General features: G+C 39.2%; 1 protein-coding gene across 4 annotated transcripts in view; it reads left to right on the top strand.

The window, feature by feature from the left end:
• Window positions 1-18,825, top strand: part of SCEL (sciellin) — a 276,458-nt gene that overhangs the window by 159,261 nt on the left and 98,372 nt on the right. For 3 of the 4 annotated variants that reach the window (XM_062195295.1, XM_062195296.1, XM_062195294.1), the window contains exons 2-7: window positions 5,878-5,939; window positions 6,594-6,711; window positions 9,422-9,481; window positions 13,722-13,790; window positions 14,336-14,365; window positions 18,696-18,734. In XM_062195295.1, the coding sequence (XP_062051279.1) occupies window positions 5,897-5,939; window positions 6,594-6,711; window positions 9,422-9,481; window positions 13,722-13,790; window positions 14,336-14,365; window positions 18,696-18,734 (359 nt within the window). In that variant the 5' untranslated portion in view covers window positions 5,878-5,896. The remainder of the gene's footprint in view (window positions 1-5,877; window positions 5,940-6,593; window positions 6,712-9,421; window positions 9,482-13,721; window positions 13,791-14,335; window positions 14,366-18,695; window positions 18,735-18,825) is intronic. The other variant, XM_062195297.1, reaches the window with a different exon arrangement.

Raw genomic sequence — 18,825 nt, 5'->3', positions numbered from 1 at the left:
GTATACCCACATTTTTACCTCATTACTTCTTTTGTGGTCTAGACAAAAACACATATGAATGTTTTTAGATTTTTCTTACTATTCTACGCATATCCTACCTCTGTCTTCCTCCCAAACCAGGCTTCTGCTGCCCCTTTAGGAAGTCTGGATAATGGATACTAAATAGAGGTAGAATGAGGGAGTAAGTTCCTAATGTTACACAGCACAGCTGAGTTCATTATATCCTAGTATATAATTTATAAACAAAAAGAATAAAGGAACTCTTAACGCCAATCAAAAATAATGTCAAAGGGGAAAAGTTGATTACTCTGATTTGATCAGTACGGTACATACATGTTTCACAATGTCACACTGCAGTCCTCAAATATGTACAATTATTGTTATAAATAGTAATAAAAGAGAATTTAGACAGTAATAATACTTCATATGATTTTATAGTAATTTATAATATACATAAAGTATTATATTATGTAGTTTCCATAATAGTCTTTTAATGTTGATGTAAGCCCCAGTTTGCACAAACAGAACTAGAGGCTTGGCTCAAGTAGCTCATGAGTGGCAAAGCTGGGACTCATTCTGAGCCTTTCTAGCTTGAGGCTCATCATTCTTCCTCCATGACACCCTTACCCCATTCACTTGTTACTTGCTCAGACAAGTTTCACTTCACACTGACTCGTAGACAGAAGGATCCTTCCTGAGGAGAATGGGTCAGATAGAGTTTGAGTGCTTGAGGGGCATGGAGACTCCTAGAGGCACAGAGGGAAGGGAAGGAGGGGATCTAATGGAGAGAAGAGAGGTGGTGACACTAGGACCGGCAGGAATCTGTGCAGAGGTCTAATGTGCATCTTTTATACTCTGAAAGAGGATCGGGAACTTTCAACATGAAAAGGATATTTGTTTAGAAAAGTTACATAAATAATATGGATAGAAGAACAGAGTAGGCATAAGATGAGTTATGCATCTTAGTAAGTGTAAGTATGCTTTCTAGAAATTGAATGTGAAGTTTATAACTGAAGGAGCAGCTTTTTGTGCTACATAATTGTTTTATAAATAAAATGTATATGTACTAAATACATATGCTAAATATTAAATATATGCTACTTACATGTGTATTATATTTTAAAAGAACATGCTCAATTGAAATAGCCAAAAACACATGGCCCAATATTTATTTATTTTGTAACATGGTAGAATATCACATTCTCTTATTAGTAGCCATCACCACTATATGAATCCAGAACTTTTTATCATCAAAAGAATTTTATTCCCATTAATAGTCACTTCCCCTACTCCCTTTCCCTAATGCTTGGTGAACACTAATCTACTTTTTTTGATTTGTCTGTTCAATGCATTTCATATAAATGGAATTATATAGTATTTCATCTTCTGTATGTGGCTTCCTTCATTTTGCCTAATGTTGCAGGTTTTAACAATGCTGTAGCATGAATCAATATTTCACTTCTTTTTATTGTTGAATAACATTCCATTGTGTGACTATAACACATTATGGATCACTGGGATCCATACATCTCTTGGTGGGTATGGGCTTTGCTTCCACTGTTTGAACATTGTATGCTACTGTGCCTATTTGCATACATGCTATTGTGCAGACATCTGTTTTACAGCCAAGGTTACATCAGGGAACCCACAGAAAAGACTAGGCTGTGAGGGTTTCTAATGGTATTCATTTCTTGAGCTGTTGCCTTTGTCTCCTGGTGCCAAGAACTGGGGCAGAGCTCATGGCATTTCCAAAGGGTGAAATGCCCAGATTCAGGAAACCCTGCTTTTATCCTTCTCTCTTACTGTAATACCCTTGCACCAATCTCTTCTTGCAGTGACTCATGATAAGAAATTTTGCTGATCTCTGAAGAAGGACTTTGCTTTGGTTCCAATATCCAGCAGACTCTGCCTCTTTTTTCTTTTTTTAAAATTTATTTATTTATTTGCAACTCAGGGTTACAGAGATAGGGAGAGACAGAGAGATCTTCCACTTGCTAGGTCACTCCCCAAATGGCTGCTGGGGTTGGACCAGGCCAAAGCCAAGAGGCAGGAGTTTCTTCTGGGTCTTCCACATGTGTGCAGGGGCCCAAGCACTTGGATCAACTTCCACTGCTTTCCCAGGCCACTAGCAGGGAGCTGGATCAGAAGTGGAGCAGCTGGGGCCGGCGCTGCGGCTCACTAGGCTAATCCTCCGCCTTGCGGCGCCGGCACACGGGGTTCTAGTCCCAGTCGGGGCACCGGATTCTGTCCCGGTTGCCCCTCTTCCAGGCCAGCTCTCTGCTGTGGCCAGGGAGTGCAGTGGAGGATGGCCCAAGTTCTTGGGCCCTGCACCCCATGGGAGACCAGGAGAAGCACCTGGCTCCTGCCATCGGATCAGTGCGGTGCGCTGGCCGCAGCGCGCCAACCGCGGCGGCCATTGGAGGGTGAACCAACGGCAAAGGAAGACCTTTCTCTCTGTCTCTCTCTCTCTCTCACTGTCCACTCTGCCTGTCAAAAAAAAAAAAAAAAAAAAAAAAAAAAAAAAAAAAAAAAAGAAGTGGAGCAGCTGGGCCTCGAATTGGTGCCCAAATGAGTTGCTAGTGCTGCAGGTGGAGGCTTAATCTACTTCACCACAATGCCAGCCCCCAAACTCTGCCTCTTACCTCATTGGGCATGCCACATTGCTGTGAGCTTCAGTTGTCTTACCTGGGATTTGGAGGTGAAAACAGCCCCTTCACAGTTTATGTGACAATGAGAGACAATGCCTATGAGGTACCCTGTGCCCAACTAATGAATAATGGATTAGCAATTGTGATTAGCAATTATTTTGTGCAATGACACAATGCAAGACACAAAGAACACAGGTCACAGACAATGTGACACAAAACTCTTCAAGTGACTTGACTCTTTTGGAAATATTTAAGTCAGATTTTTCCATTAGGATTGTATTAGGGTTCCATGGCGCCATAGGGAAAAAAAAGGCACAGAGCAGGTGAATTAAATAACAAAAAATTCATAGTTTTACAGTTCTAGAGGCTGGAAGTCTAAGAGCAAGGTGTTAGCAGTTTTGGTTCCCATGAGGCTTCTCTCTGTGGCTTGCATGAAGCTAGTTCTTTCTTTGTTCTTACCTGGCCTTTTCTCTGGTTTCTTTTTGTGTTTACAGATTTTCTCTTCTTATAAGTTCACCATCAGATTGGCCTACGCACAGGATCTCATTTTAACTTAGTATTCTCTTTACAGACCCTGTCTCCAAAAGCATCCCTTTCTAAAGTACTGGAGGTTTAGACTTCAATATATGAATTTTGCAGAATATGATTCAGCCAATTATAAGCATTTAGGGAGCACCTGTCCTATTTCAGACACTGGGAAGAGAGGGGGAAGATGTAAGCCTTGCCTGCTGGACACTCAGACTCTTGGAAGAGACAAATAAACAAAATTAGTCAGCCTTTATATCCACAGGTTCTGTGTCACAGATCCAAGCTTCTGCACATCTAAAATATCCATACCCCCAAGCTGTGTCTTTTTTATACAACTTTTTTTCCCTACTTATTATTCCTTAAACAGTACAATCTAAAAGCTATTTATATAGCATTTACATTGCTTTAGGCAATCTAGAAATGACTTAAAGTATATGAGAAGATGTGTGTTGAGTTGATAGAAATTCTATGCCATTTTATATAAGGGACTCGATTATCTGTGAATTTTAGCGTTGGAGGAGGTACACCCTGGAATGAATCCCTTGTGGATACCTAAGAGTGACTGTCATTGCAAAGTCTTTTTATCCACGTACCCTGCCCCTTGTGTGACAATTGAATTTTCCATGTATGCAAATATTATCAAATAAACAACATCTTGACCACATCAGAATCTTAGTTCAGTCAGCTGGGAACTCTCCAGGTCTTCATCAACTTAAAGGAAAGAATTTATCAGAGCACATCAGACATCAGCAATAGTTTAGCCAAGAGTCCTGAGAGGCTGGGTGAGACAGGCCAAATTCAGTAGTTGAGATTTAAGTTTATCATTAGGTTCCTCTTTATCTTTTCTTTCTGGCTAAGTCTTTGAAACCCTTGAACACAACCAGCTGAGAACTTCCCCACTTAACCTACATGGCCAGTGCCCAAGTTCAAGTTTGTTTTCCTCCCTACATTGAGCCATACCTCTCCATTGTTTTTGCTTTCTATTTTCCAAGATGGTAGAGCAGAGGCATGAAATTAAGCACCTGTTGAGCACTATCGTTGAGCACTTAATGTGTGTTTGATGATTGTTAGACACTTTACATACTATTCCATTTGATCCTCATAGTAGCTCTATGTCACATCATTTTAAAGGTGAAGGACCTGAGCTAATAACATTCCCAATGTGCCAGAGTCACTGCAAAGAATTGTTTAAATGAAAGTTCTAACTCTACTAACATCTTCAAGATCTTGGCTATTAGTGTTGTAAACAGGTGCTAGTCTCTGTGCTGGTAATGGCCACGATTGCACATTGGCTGTTAGACCTTGTCTTAGGTTAGGTTCCCTAGATGTGGTACCTGAGAGGAATTTGGGTACCTGTGACTTGTGGAGGGTGTGCTCTTGGGAGAAGAGATCAAGGGAGGGGAAGCAGTGGAGGGAGCTGAGCTTCTATGGCATTGCATCCCTGAAATGCCAGTTGCCCTACTGAATTGGCTCTACCTCGAGGTGAGGGTCTCAGCTTTCCTGGCCCGAGTCAATTGACCACTGGCTGTGGGTTGTGGTGGATGGGGAGGCTATGGAACTAGGGAGCTTCATTAGCAAAGGGCAGTTTACCAGGAAAAGCACAGCCATGAGCCTGTACCTGCCAAGAAACAGCCTGCACTTGGATCTTCTGACTTTCTACAGGGAGACTCCTGAGAAAATAAAAACGTAACCCAAAGTAGCGTGTTTTCCACTTCAGGTCCCATGGCAGGTTGTTCTAGGGGATAATTTGGCACTGGACAATGGGAGGTGGGAAATTTTAGAACCCACAAATTATATTGCAGACTAATGTAGTCTGAGTATTATCTTAAGTCCAATAGCACTTACAAATCTGACAATGTGGTCTTTGACCATTATTTATTTGACCATCACAACAACCTTATGAAGCAGATGGCACATTTCATTTTCCCCATTTTAAGAGGAGGTTAAGTAGTTGAATTACAGAACTTGAATGCAGTAAAGCTTAGGCATAGACCTGACTTCTGACTTGAGCACCAGTGTCTCTCCAGTATTCCATCCACTCTTTTGTTCCATGGACACTGAAAAGGACAAAACAATCCCACCCAAGGTGACGACCATGTCCCCTTTTCCCAGGACTTTTCTGCTTTTTACACTAAAGTCCCAGAGGGGTCCAGAACTAACTAGACACAGCACCTAAGGACTACCATACCTTTAAACCCTACCAAAATATTCACATTTCAAGTATTTTTAACAACAGAGGTAAAACATAAATGTAAATAATAATAATAATAATAAATGTATAAGAATGAAGTCAGGCTGGATTGTACTGATACTAACGTAGTCATTAAACATAATTTCTAACTTACATATGTGTGGGACGTGAAGATAAAAGTGCCTACAACCTGCATGGCCATAATTCAGCTCTGCGGAACTGGGGGTCAATCCCAGGCAAATGAGGAAACTATGGGTCATCCTATTCCTCAGCACTTTCCCAGCACTGGCTGGTCATGGCTAAGGAACTTGGGCTCTCCCAAATGGCCGTGCCTAAAATCACCAATTTTTCCTTCTAACTACACATCAGTTGCTTGGGTTTACTTTGACTTCTCGAGAGGAAGAGGTGATGAACCCAATCCTGTGACTTTGTCAATGTTATTAAAAAATATCTCTCAGTACTATATATTTGCTGATAGATTCTTAGAGTAACTGTTCTGTTTCCTTTTAGATCCTTGCTGGGAGACAGCATGTCCAATTTTCCCTTGAGAAAATCATCTCCCACAAAAAATGGTAATGTAGACCATGTCTCCTTTACTCAGAAAACTTAAAAATCTAGGAAAAACAATTCACTAACCTAATACTTTAATATAGATACTGAATGCTTGGAGATAATGCTATCATTTAATTAGATTTCTGGACTTAAGAGTGTTACAGCTCTTCCTTATGTAATTGCAATACAAAGTTTTTTTTCTAATCAATCAAAATGTCATTTTTTGAGTATGACCGTCTATACTTTGGCTCCCATGACATCAAAGGATGAAGTCACTGGTAATCAAATATACCAGGACTTGTTTATTATGTGCTATAAAACAGCCTGTGTGTACTTCTGAGACATATTTCTTATGGACTGTACTGAGCACCCCACTAAATCCTGGCTGCGTTTATCCTAGGATGGTGGTTTCACCTTCCCAGGAGCTGGATGGAACCTTATGAGCTGCATTGGCAGTTTCAGTTGGCGCCTAAACAATTTTGTGTTATCTTTGATGATGAGGTTGTGGGATTTGTTCTTTCTTGCTGGTACACCCTGCTGTGAAACAGTACTGGACTTGCCAGCCTGAAAGATTGGTGCTGGCCAATCAGATGTGCCTCTCAAGATTTTCAGGTTGACAACCTACATACAACTTAATACTATGAGTTTTCCAATTTTCATCTTTCTGTTAATAGATATGAAAAGCACATCTCAGGGGACCACAGTGAGGCAACAGGGATTTCATGAGGTGAACAAAAGAAGGACTTTCTTACAAGATAGCAGCTGGATAAAGAAACGTCCTGAAGAAGAAAAGTAAGGTGCCATGGAGAGGGGTGGGTGGATGAATGAGCAGAGAGAGGCACTCTGTGATGGGAAAACCAATAGCCATCTGAAGAGTGAATATTTTCCTTTTCAAATAGTTAATTTTTGGTAAGCTGTAGAGGGCATGAATTGATTATATTAGATTTTCAAGAATGTCTCTATTTTAATACCCACATTTGTAAGAGAAAGTGAATCATTACTAGTACAAGCATGGTTGTCAATGAGAATATATATTTATGCTTATCTGATAAACCAAAAAGATCACAGGATTTTCCTAGTTACCAAAAAAAAAAAAAAAAAAGTAGCAGTTAATCCATGGTAGGGAGATTCCAGCTGTGTGTCAATCATGGCAGTTGAAACAAACACATGATAGTATGATTCTAAACTTAATAAGAATTTATCTAAAGTGTCTATATACACACATGAAATCAATAAATCTCCAACTCATTCTAGTCCCATCTAGCCATCTACCTCTAGGTGTTGGAAGAGTGGGAAATGTGACATTACTTTATAGGAGAAAATACCACTGGCAGTGCTTTAAGTATTGCTTCTGCTAGGTATAATTTTAAAGATCTCAAAACTATGATAATAGGCCGATAGCCTCATTGCCAACATAGATTTACAATAGACATTTTCCCATGCCAAATATATATTTATAAAAATTATGTACACAATATATATTATGTATGCATATAAATACAGGTTCTGATTTCCTAATGTGTCAGGTTTGATGCTAGATACTTTTCATATAAAGAATTGCTAAATATGACAATAAATGTACAAAATAGATATTATATCCTCATTTTACGTAAGAGGAATCTAAGGCTCAGGGAAGGTAGGTAACTTGTCCAGTGGCACACAGCTACTAAGTGATGAGCTTGGGATATGGTCCATTGTCTCTCATTTTGTCAGTATTTCTCAACCAGGATTTTTACCCTAAGGGACCTCTGACAATGTTGGGGACATTTTTACATATCAAACTCTAGAAGGACTGCTGGTATTTGTGGTCAGAGATCAGGGATGCTGGTTTAAGTCCTGCAATGCACAGGATAGCCTCACAGCAAAATATGATCAAATGCAATTTGTCAATAGCCCTGAAGCTGAGAAACTATGTTATAGGACACTAATTTCAAAGTTTGTATAAACTGTCCAGTTACGTTATTTGTAGGGCATATTTGTAACTATTAAGTAAAAATACCTATTACTTTCTTTCATTTAATTTTATTGTTTTAGGGAAATATAAAGTCTAACTGGAGTTATCATTGTTATCATTGTTAGACAATAATCATTTCCTTCTGTGAAATAGCACTTAGGGCTTCCATTAGTCCAATGTGATGTTTCTGTTTTTCGGTAGTGGTGTTGTGATGTCAAATGTAGATAATACATTTTGGTTTACAAATATTTACACGGATGAGTGACCATAGAGACATCTAAGACAAAACACAGTTGGCAGAAATGCTGGCTTCGTGTCAGGCAAGCCTCTCTAGAAAGGCCCAGAAAGCTAGCTAGCATGGTACTGCAGTTAATGATTGAAGGGAAAATTGGCTTTGATGCTTCCCAATTCCCACTGGCCCAGTTCCAGGCTGTTTATTCTGATTCTTCTTAAGTAAGGACATACCTGGTGTCTCCTGTTTTCTCACAGATTTTCAGAATTGATACCAAGGAAGATGGAACAGTCCTTGTGGGGTCTTTGAGGGGATATATTTGCTGGCATTCTTTCAGTTTCACTGTCCAGCTGTCTTTTTAATTGCTTACCGCAATTCTTTTATAGCTTTATTAAAAATGGTTCCAGAGAGTTGAGTAATGTTAGTGGTGCCAAACCAGGAACAATGTGATATTTCAGGTTTGGTTGGGTTGACATGAAAAAAATTCAGGTGGTTACTCTTGGCTTTAGCTCAAGTCCAAGAACTCTACTACATGTTTTGACATTTCCTAAAATTGCATGTACTTTCAGGGCTAGTGCACTAAATAAGAAAGACATGGCTTGGGAATTTTACGTATAAAATGTGTTGCAGAGTTGGCCAGTAGGAGAAGCAAAAGCTTGGAATAAAAAGATCTGGGACCCTGATCTACATCTATCACTTGCTGACTTTGTGGTCTTAAGAAAAATCCGTGCTCCGTTTTCTCATCTGTGAATTGGATATGAAGTATTTACCCTGTTTAATTCATAGGGTTATTTTAAGGACCAAACAGAGAGCTATGTATTCTCATAGTTCAAAAACAGGCTTAGCCACAAATACCAGTATTTGCTTTTCTACAATTTGTCAAAGAAAACTTCCAAGTCCATCAAAATATTTATATATAATGGAATTAATTAAACTTAAATAATATTTGTGGAAGTCTTTTTTTTTTTTTGCCTTCCTGTAGAAAAAAATCTCTTCTAATACATACAAAGTCAATGGCCTTGTATTCCCACACTGTGATAAAACAACAACAAAACGAAACAAAACACTCATTCATTGTTGAATCATGTGGAAATCTCATGAGATAAATGATCTTCTGTACTGACAAACTTGTTTCTTTTTACCATGCTCTTGCAAGTTGTGACTGGCTAAAGCAGATTCATAGTTGTGTTCTTATGCATGAAGTCAAATGATTAACCTTGCCAAACGTTGTGAGTTCTCTCCCTTCTCTTTTGTTCAGTGCTTAACTCCTATTGTGGGACTTTATGGTGTGATATAATTTTACTATTTCTTCTCAGAGATGAAAATTATGGTAGGGCGGTGCTCAACCGACACAACTCTCATGATGCCTTGGACAGGTGAGTACTTCACATCATTAGCAGGAACAAAAAGGTGTGTGATATTGCTGGCCTAAACACGAAGATGGTAGCTTTGAGAGAGGACTTGTACAGGACAGCTGAATACTTTTAGCCAGCCTCAGGTTTTCCCAGTGTTCTGGTCATATGAAGGGAAATCTGTAATAGTATCAGGGATTTCCATGGGCACAAGTGCATCTCCAGTTCTGTGCTCCCAGAACAACAGCTCAGGGGTGGAACATAATCAACCCTTGACCCACCCCACTAAGATGGTCCTCCTGATGTATTGGGAAAGGACACTCAAAGCAACATGACCTGATAACTTCTTTGTCAATCCTGAAGAACTAACAACCCCGGAGTTCACTCGCTTTATGGGACAGTACTTTACTGCATGGAAACTCCTGCACCTGTGGGAAAATGGTGATCCTCACTGACAAATAGCCTCACAAATGGCATTTAGTAGGAAAATTCAGACCAAATTAGCAATTACTATGATGTAAATAATCTAGGTTGACCAAATAAATAATGTTCTCTAAAGCACGTTTATGCTCCCACACATACAAGCAATGACACCTATCAGAAGAACCTAGTTATGTAGCAGACCCACATTTTATCTGGTTCAGTAGCTTGTGTCTATTAAAGTACTTAGTAAAAAAGTGGGATTGTCTTTCATGTTGTAGATTTGTAAAAGTTAGGGAGACACATTGATGTTGTCTGTTATGGAAATTTTCATTAGTGAAGTTTTTTTAACTTTCTAAAATCTTTTCACATTTTTACCTGTTATAAAGGTGTTAAGCTTACAACCCTTTATACAAAGTAACTATTTCATTTTCCAGGACTATTCTTTGTTCAGCCAATTTTCTGTTGTGTGACCTGGCAGACTATTTACCTATGCCTCCTCCTTAGTTTTCATGATTTTGAAGGTTAAAGCAGGGTTCTCAGATGGTCATCATTTCATCAAACTAGGGGAGGCTGATCATTTGGGTTTAGTCAACATGGAAATTGCTCCTTGCCCTTTACTTACCTTTCTCTGGAGACATTGGAGGATACAGCTAGTTGTTTGGAACTGTGAGAAGAAAACTAAGTTTCAGATTCTTAGTATACATATTAGTTTGCTTTCTGTTGCTATAACAAAATATGTTAGGCCAGGAAATTTGTAAGGAACAGGAGTTTATTTGGCTGGTGGTTCTAGAGGCTGGGAAGTTCAAGAACTTGAAGCCGGCATCTGCTTGGCCTCTGGTGAGGGCCTCATGCTGTATCATCTCACATTCAAGGTGCACCACATGAGGAGAGGACAGAGCATGCTAACTGAAGTCTCTCTTTCCTTTCTTTTGAAGCCAATAATGTCACCATTGGAGCTCTAGCTTCGTGACTTCTTCTAACCCTGGTTACCTCCCAAAGGCCCTACCTCCCAATACCAGTAGCATATGAAGTTGAGGATTAAGTTTCTCACACAGGAACTTTCGAGTAACATACTCAAACTATAGCAGAGTATGCAACATTTTTAAAGATTTATTTATTTATTTATTTGAAAGGCAGTGAGAGAGAGAGAGAGAGAGAGATTTCATCTGTTGTTTCACTCCCCAGCTGGCTGCAACAGCCAGAGCTGTGCCGATCTGAAGTCAGGAGTGGGGAGCTTCTTCCAGGTCTCCCACACAGGTGCAGGGTCTGAAGGACTTGGGCCACCTTCCACTGCTTTTCCAGGCCATAGCAGAGAGCTGAATGGGAAGTGGAGCAGCCAGAACTCAAACCAGTGCCCATATGGGATGCCAGCACTGCAGACGGCGGCTTTACCCACTACGCCATGTGCTGGCCCCATGCAACATGTTTTATAAGCCTTTACACTTGCTGACCAGTATTTTGACTAAAGTAGTGCATCAATTTTTATGTTCAGTAACAAAAATTTGTAAGGCCTAGCCATTTCCCCCTTGACCTACAACTAATATCACAGAATGTATTTACCTAAAGGAGCAGGGGGATTATTTTTCTCCTGCTTACCAAAATGATAGCCTTTGTCAGTTTGCTGTCCATTTTCAATGCTTTATTCACTTTGGTGTTTACTTAGCACCCTCCTTGGAGCACCTATTGTGTGCTGCCATTGTGACAGGTGCCTAAGACATAACCTTAAGGAGCTATTGCTTTCATGGAAAAAGAGCTGAAACTGCAGTACTGTACGTATATATGGATAGTGCTATTGTAGAGGTGAGTGAGGGGTCCTTCTTTGTCTATTTGCATTCACATGTGCATGCTAGTGAACCACACCAGAATTTCACTCCAAAGTTTCCTATAAAAACTTGAAGAATTCCATTAGGAATTTTTCTTTACCCATTTCTTGCCTTGATGGATATTGTTCCTCCTTCCTTTGTTTGAGAATGTTCATATCTATTTATCTTCCCAGGCCCACCTCATACTATACCTCCTCCATAGAGCTGTGTTTAATTCTTACATCTGGAAACCAGCTACCTCAACTTATCACTTCTTGCACCACACCTGAACCTTTTCTATGATACTTTCTATCCTTGGATGTGTATGTCTAACTTGTCTCTCTGACTCTGTGTAGGTAGCATCTACGGTTAATTGAGTCCATACTTCCTTATAGTCATAAACACAGTACTTGTATATTGCTTACCTCTAAAGAGCTGCTCAGTGAAAATTTGCCACACATTTTTTTAAAATTTATTTTTATTTGCAATGCAGTGAGAGTAGGGGAGGAGAGAGAGAGGGAGAGACAGTGCGCTTCTACCTGTCCATTCACTCACCAAATGCAAGCAATGGTCAGGATTGAGCCAGAAAGTCAATATGAGAACGTTCTTTGCGTGGCAGGGACCTAGCTAATAGAGCCTCTGCCTCCCAGAGTGCCCATTAGCAGGAAGCTGGAACGGGGAACAAAGTTTGGACTTGAATTAGGCATTTGGATATGGGATGTGAGTATCTGATGTAGCATCTTGACTGCCATGCCAAACACCTGCCCCTTATGTTTAAAAAAATTACAGGGGCCAGTACTGTGGCATAGTGCCACTGCCTGTAGTGCTGGCATCCCATATGGGAGCCGGTCCGAGTCCTGGCTGCTCCATTTCCAATCCAGCTCTCTGGTGTGGCCTAGGAAAGCAGTGGAAGATGCCCCAAGTCCTTGGGTCCCTGCACCTGTGTGGGAGACCCAAAGGAAACTCCTGGCTCCTGCCTTTGGATTGGTGTAGCTCTGGCTGTTGTGGCCAATTGGGGAGTGAACCAGTAGGTGGAAGACCTGTCTCTCTCCTTCTCCTTCTCTCTCTGTGTAATTCTTTCAAATAAATAAATAAATCTTTAAACAAATAAACAAATTACAACTTAAGTATCCAGTCACTGTACTTCTTCTGATTCAGTTCTTTAATATATTGCCATCAAATAATCATTTGAAATGAAAACACAACAAATTATGATATAATTCCCACAAAGAGCTTACTTTCCCTATCTACAGGGTTAGATGAAGCATTAAACAGGCCTTTTTTCCTGTGTGATTAGTTACCAGTTCCATGATCATGATTTCTACGATTGAACATCCTGTTTTCTCTTTCCTTATTTTCTTGCCTTCTTCCTTCCCCCATTTTCTTCTGTTCATCCGTCTTCTCTCTCTGCTTCCTCTCATTTCTTCCTATCACTCTTTTTTTCTCTTCCCCATAGCTATCCTTTCTCTCGTCTCCCACTTTCTTGTCATTTATTTCCAGCTTTTCCTGTTTGCTTCTTTTCCTTTCTTCCCTGTCCCTCTCTTTCTTCTGCCAGTGAGTTGTTTACTTTCAATGCTGTTTACAGTGCTCATTGTTGAATAAAATAGTTCAGAATTTAGCTCATTGTGTAGACTGGTGGCACTGCTAACACTCTGCAAACACAACAGACCTGATTGTAAGGGATTGAGTTCCCATTATGTAGAAAACAATATTGGCAAGAGTACATGTTAGTTAGAAACCATTTTGCATGTTGTATTCTTTGCTTTTTGTATCCTTATCCCCAATGTGAATATGTAATGTTATAGTAAGAAATAATTGGAGGCAGCAAAGGATCTTTGATTAGCTTAGGAAATTGAACCTGCCTTGATTTATTCTAGCCAAATTCAAACCTTGGAAGACCTGGATACTCAAAATCTGTCTTTCCCTGGTAAAATGTACATTTCTTACCTAGTAGATTAAGATTTTGCCAAATGAATGACAAGTTTTATAAACTACTTTCTCTAATTTATTTGATCTTCTGGTATTTATTTTTGCTACAGGAAGATAAATGAGAGAGATGAGCCAAAAGCCACACTGAGTCGGTACAGATCTGATGACACTTTGGACAGGTAAGTTGCTTTGAATAATGCAAGTAGAATGCAGAAAGCATATCAAAGCCCATTTCTTACAAAGCTATAAAGTATTTAAATGGACTGTTTAAATGTTTACCAATACAAAGTTTAAACAATTTTCATTTTTGTCTCCAGGGAATTGTCTTCCTTAAAACTTGCAAAATCGCGAGTACATAGCATTGTTTGTCTAAATTCCTGCAAATAGTAGGCTGGTAGTGACACTCTTCAGATACTGATTTGAGTTTGTATAGGGTAGGCACTGCATGACGTCTATCAGTTCAGTTAGAAGTGGAGAATGCAGTTAATTTTGTGAATATGCATAATCCTTGTTCTGATGGTGGAGAAATAGCAATTTCTGTACAACTACTTTGAGGAAAGATGGTAAACATTAATCATGCAATTGTTTTGATCTGTTCTATATAAAGAAATTAGAGACATTAGCTCTTTAGAACATGAAAATACTCTTTTGGCAATCGAGTCACCATATAGTTTATGGAAAGATTGTACTACATTGTATCTGTTGCTGGTTCCCTCCTCTGTAGGAAGAAAGGGCTCATCTCTACAGAGAAAAGGTGAGAAAATCTATTCATGTTGGAGTATAAATGCCAGAAATCACATTTTTAGCCAAGGTTTGACAGAGATTCCTAGGGCAAAGTTAATATCTATGATAGGAATCAAGGCACAATGGGTACCCATGGCCACTGATAGTTTAATTCACTTCCTGAGGCTAAAGGGATGCTGCTATTGTAGAGAAAAATGGAACTTACTGGATTCTAAGCAGATAAACTGAAACTTATACCATCTAATTGACTTGCTATTCATACCATGCCAGTATTGTCTAATGTAGCAAATGTAGCACTTCTATATTGGTCATTGGCTTGTAAATCCATCTCCCTAGTGGAGACAATTATCACTGTCTCTGAGACAGCTGGCCTTTCTCTTCATTTTCAACTATGTCAAAATGAATTGGTAAGAAGATCTCATCTCCACAGCCATAGACAAAACACCTCTGTATGTTTATCCTGGCCTTGCAACTATCCTGGTGCATTTCATCAAAGGAAGGAACCGTATTTCTAGAAATGTTTTGTAAAGTGAGATAATTAAGGTCCAAGAAAAGTAGCCACGTGGCTAGCTTTGAGGCTTTTACAGGCTGGGTATCTGAAAGTTCTTATCAGGCCAATCAAGATGAAGTTTGGGATCTGACTCACAGGCAAACTGGTTGAATCGTTGTCAGCCTTAACTGCAAACTAGAATCATTGTGGGAGCTTCTAAACTTCATAGATAGCATGTTTCTGCCTTCCCTCACTCCCCAATTCTGCTTTAAATTTTTGCAATGCAGACCATTTCTGAGATCTAGATGTGAAAGCATTTTAGGAGGAAGATGATCAATATACCAGATGTAAGTGTGTATGTGTGCACATGCATTTTTGTAATATTGTACTAATTTTATGACTATGAGAAAAGTACTGAGTTTACAGGTAAAGAGTTCACTTTTAAAATATACAAGTGTGGATAAAAATATGAGGTGTTCTAAAGAAACATAAGTATGTCAATAATAATACTTATTTCATCCATGGATGGCCCAAACCCTGCAAGTAGTTCAATGACTTGCTTGGGAAATCTAGGTTAGGGAGCCCCCTTGTGTTCTATTTTGGAAGTATTACTTCTCCTTTGGTTTGATCATATGACTGCTTAAATTGTTTATTACCTGTCTTCAAGGCTAATTTCTATTAAAATAACCAATATAAAATAAGTTGGCAGGAACTTATTCCCAGGAAAATGTAAAATTAATCTCTTCCGCCATTAAAAGTGACCTATGGGGGGCTGGCACTATTGAGTAGCAGGTAAAGCTGCTGCCAGCTTGCCAGCATCCCAGATGTGCACCAATTGGACACCTGGCTGCTCCACTTTCCAATCCAGCTCTCTGCTGTGGCCTGGGAAAGCAATAGAACTTGGCCCAAATCCTTGGGCCCCTGCATCCATGTGGGAGATCCGGAAAAAGCTTCTGGCTCCTGGCTTCAGATCAGCACAGCTTCAGCTCTTGTGGCCAGCTGGGGAGTGAATCAGTGGATGGAACACCTCTCTCTCTCTTTCTCCTTCTGCCTCTCTGTAACTCTGCCTTTCAAATAAAATAAACAAATCTTTTTAAAAAGTGACCTATGTATTCGACTGGTGTTTAGGGTTGTCTCCATTACCACAGATTGGCTTGCCCTCATCGTGGCATAGAAAAGATTATGAGAGATGAAGAATGAGAACTAAAGAGAGACATGTTAAGCTAATATATGAGTTCTGGGAGCAGTTACAATGCAGAGTAACATGTATGAATGACATTGGGCTCCAGTGAGAAGACTTTGGAGATAGGCTTCTTCCTAGTAATGTGACCAAGAAAAATTCATCCAACTCCTGTGAGCCTCCATTTATTTATCTATAAAATGAAAAAAGTTACTCATACCTTGTAGGGATGGCCTGAGAGTGGAGAGAAAATCTGAAATGACCAAGAAGGAGTAGTTGTATGTAGCTATCTTTTCACCATGTGTAGTGTTCCCTACATGGATTAACACTGTGTAATTTTTATTAACTTTATTGATAATTTTAACATCATCCTTCCTTCAGAACCTTGATATTGCGGTTCCATTTACTTTCAGCAGGCTGTTGTATCCAGTTTCCCAGAGTTGCAATTCCCCAAGACTCATAGACAGCTGTAAAATTCAAGTAGGGTTTCCAAGGAAGACTCGGGATTTAAGATTTCTGATGAGCTGATATTTCACCTGTGGTATTCACAATGATACATTGTAGGGTCCTTGAAATCTAAATGACTCAGAGGTTGACTTCAGTGAGTGTAGAAGTTATGAGCCTACTTTTTGGCCTTTTGGTATTTGATTCTTTGATTCTGTACATCTTACTGCATGTCTTGTAAAGAGTCTGTGGAGGGATAATACGGAGCTCTGGATTTCAAAATACCAGTTATTCATCCTTCCTTTTTGCATTTCAGGGCTAGTGTTTGCTGGTATTGGGTACTGTAAACAAAACTGTGTTGAGGCGCTGATGTATAGAAATCTAAAGCTTTATGGTCATCACCTGGCATTTTGGTTACACATGTCAAATGACATCTTTAGCTTTTGACAATGAAAGCATATTTCCCCCATTTGACATTTTTCTTGAGAGAGGCCAAGTCAGTATCCATCTTAGTCATAAGATCAGTTTATATAAAATCTTTGCCGAAAATTGATGGTGAAAGCTGAAGTTTAGGGGAAGTTATGGTAGGCCTATAGTGTAAAACAACAGAAGAGTCTGGCTGACTTCATTTTCCTTAGCTTGACTGGGCTACATTCTAGATTCATGAAAGCCTGCAGAATGTTCCAGAAGGCAGCCCAGGTCCCAAGAGGAACTTCCTTATGTAACATTAGGCAAAGAAGGAAGGAATAGGGGCTACAGTCAAGAGACCTCACCACTGGTATGGAATGGTAACATTACTAATTTGGGTTTCCTGAGCCAAGAGGCAGAGAAACATAACTTTTCTAGACCTACTCTCCATAAGGAGACCTGAGATGTTAAAGATTAAGACATCTGTTAGCCACTAGGGCTTGTTAAATGAATGTAGTGATCAAAGTAGACTAATTTGTTAAGGTAGAATAATCAATTTGACAAATCTAGATGGTTTACAGAAGGACAACTTCTTGACTCATTATGGTCTGGTGTAGTATGCTGTAGTCCATGCAGTGACTCAGGGGCCTAAGTTCTTTCCATGTTTTTGAATCCTGCTGTCCTCACCCTATAGGCACCAACATCATAGCAGAAGGGGAAGAAAGAGCTTGGAATATTATTCAGGAGTTTTTATGATGGGTTTAAAAGTGGCAAATTAATTTTCTGCCCATGTTCTGTGGTCTAGAATCCAGTCCAATGGTTTCAATGCAATTGCCATGAAGTTAGGAAATACGGACTTTACATGCTTCCAGAAGGAAAAGAAAATGAGTGTGGCGAATTTGTGAATTGTCTATGCCACAAAACATTTCAAACTATACCAAAATATATAAATATATTTTGTCACAACTATATATATAACTATATTTTGTCAAAAATGATATTTTGTAAAATTTTCAAATGGGCAACACTTAAAAAATAGTTTTATTTGCAAAACAGATGATGTTGTGAAAGGATTGTAGCATTAAAGAGGTTTGAAAGGAATTAATAATCTTAATGTTTATCCAGACTTTTGTTTTATTTCTTTACAAAGGATCTCAGACAGAAATGGTGCAGCCAAAACCTATAAGACCAATAGCTTGGATAACCAACTAACCAATAGGTACCAGTGTCTACAAACTTTGGGGAAGGCTCAAGGACAATCTTTTTTTCTGAATTTACGTATTTACTTACAAATCTTTAATTTGACTTAAGATCTTTCTGTTAACTGTCATCCTTTAAATTTTTAACACAAAAGTTCTGGTGTGGAAAACTTTACTTCTGCTCAGGGCCAGGGGAAATTCTTGTTTTCTGACTTAAAAATCAAGAAAATTCATTGCTTCATGTTGTCATGCTTACCACATTTATGATTTTATAGAAGATGCCCTGCTGGCAAGATGATGAAACACATGCAAATACAAATTTTACAGTCTTTTGGTTACAGAAAATGACTGAACCCCACAAATTATAAACATTAGTCTTAAAAGATACTGAGTATTCTGGAGAAAAAAATTTTCCTTTGGTATCTAAATTCAAGAGACAAAAGAAAATCAGGACATCATCTTACCACATTTATTCAAATACTGAGGCTTTATTTTTCTTTCTCTCAAATCATATCTAACTTTTAATAGTAGCTCTAAATTCATGAGTAATTACAAATAGATGCAAGTATTAATTCTTCATTGCTGCTCAAACTTTGCTCTTTTTTTCTTCTCTAACCAGGAGCATTTCCACGTTTAAACCACCAGAAGCAACTAAGCCGTATGTATATTTCTAACGGAAGTGTGTTTGTGTCAAGAAAAACCAGGGTTACCACCCTCAGGCCAAAGCTCCCTTGGTCAAAGTCACTGTG

This window comes from Lepus europaeus, chromosome 6 (genome assembly GCF_033115175.1).
Source record: "Lepus europaeus isolate LE1 chromosome 6, mLepTim1.pri, whole genome shotgun sequence".
Classification (NCBI taxonomy): Eukaryota; Metazoa; Chordata; class Mammalia; order Lagomorpha; family Leporidae; genus Lepus; species Lepus europaeus.
Note: the sequence above shows the minus strand (reverse complement) of the source record. Positions and strands in the feature narration are given on the sequence as shown.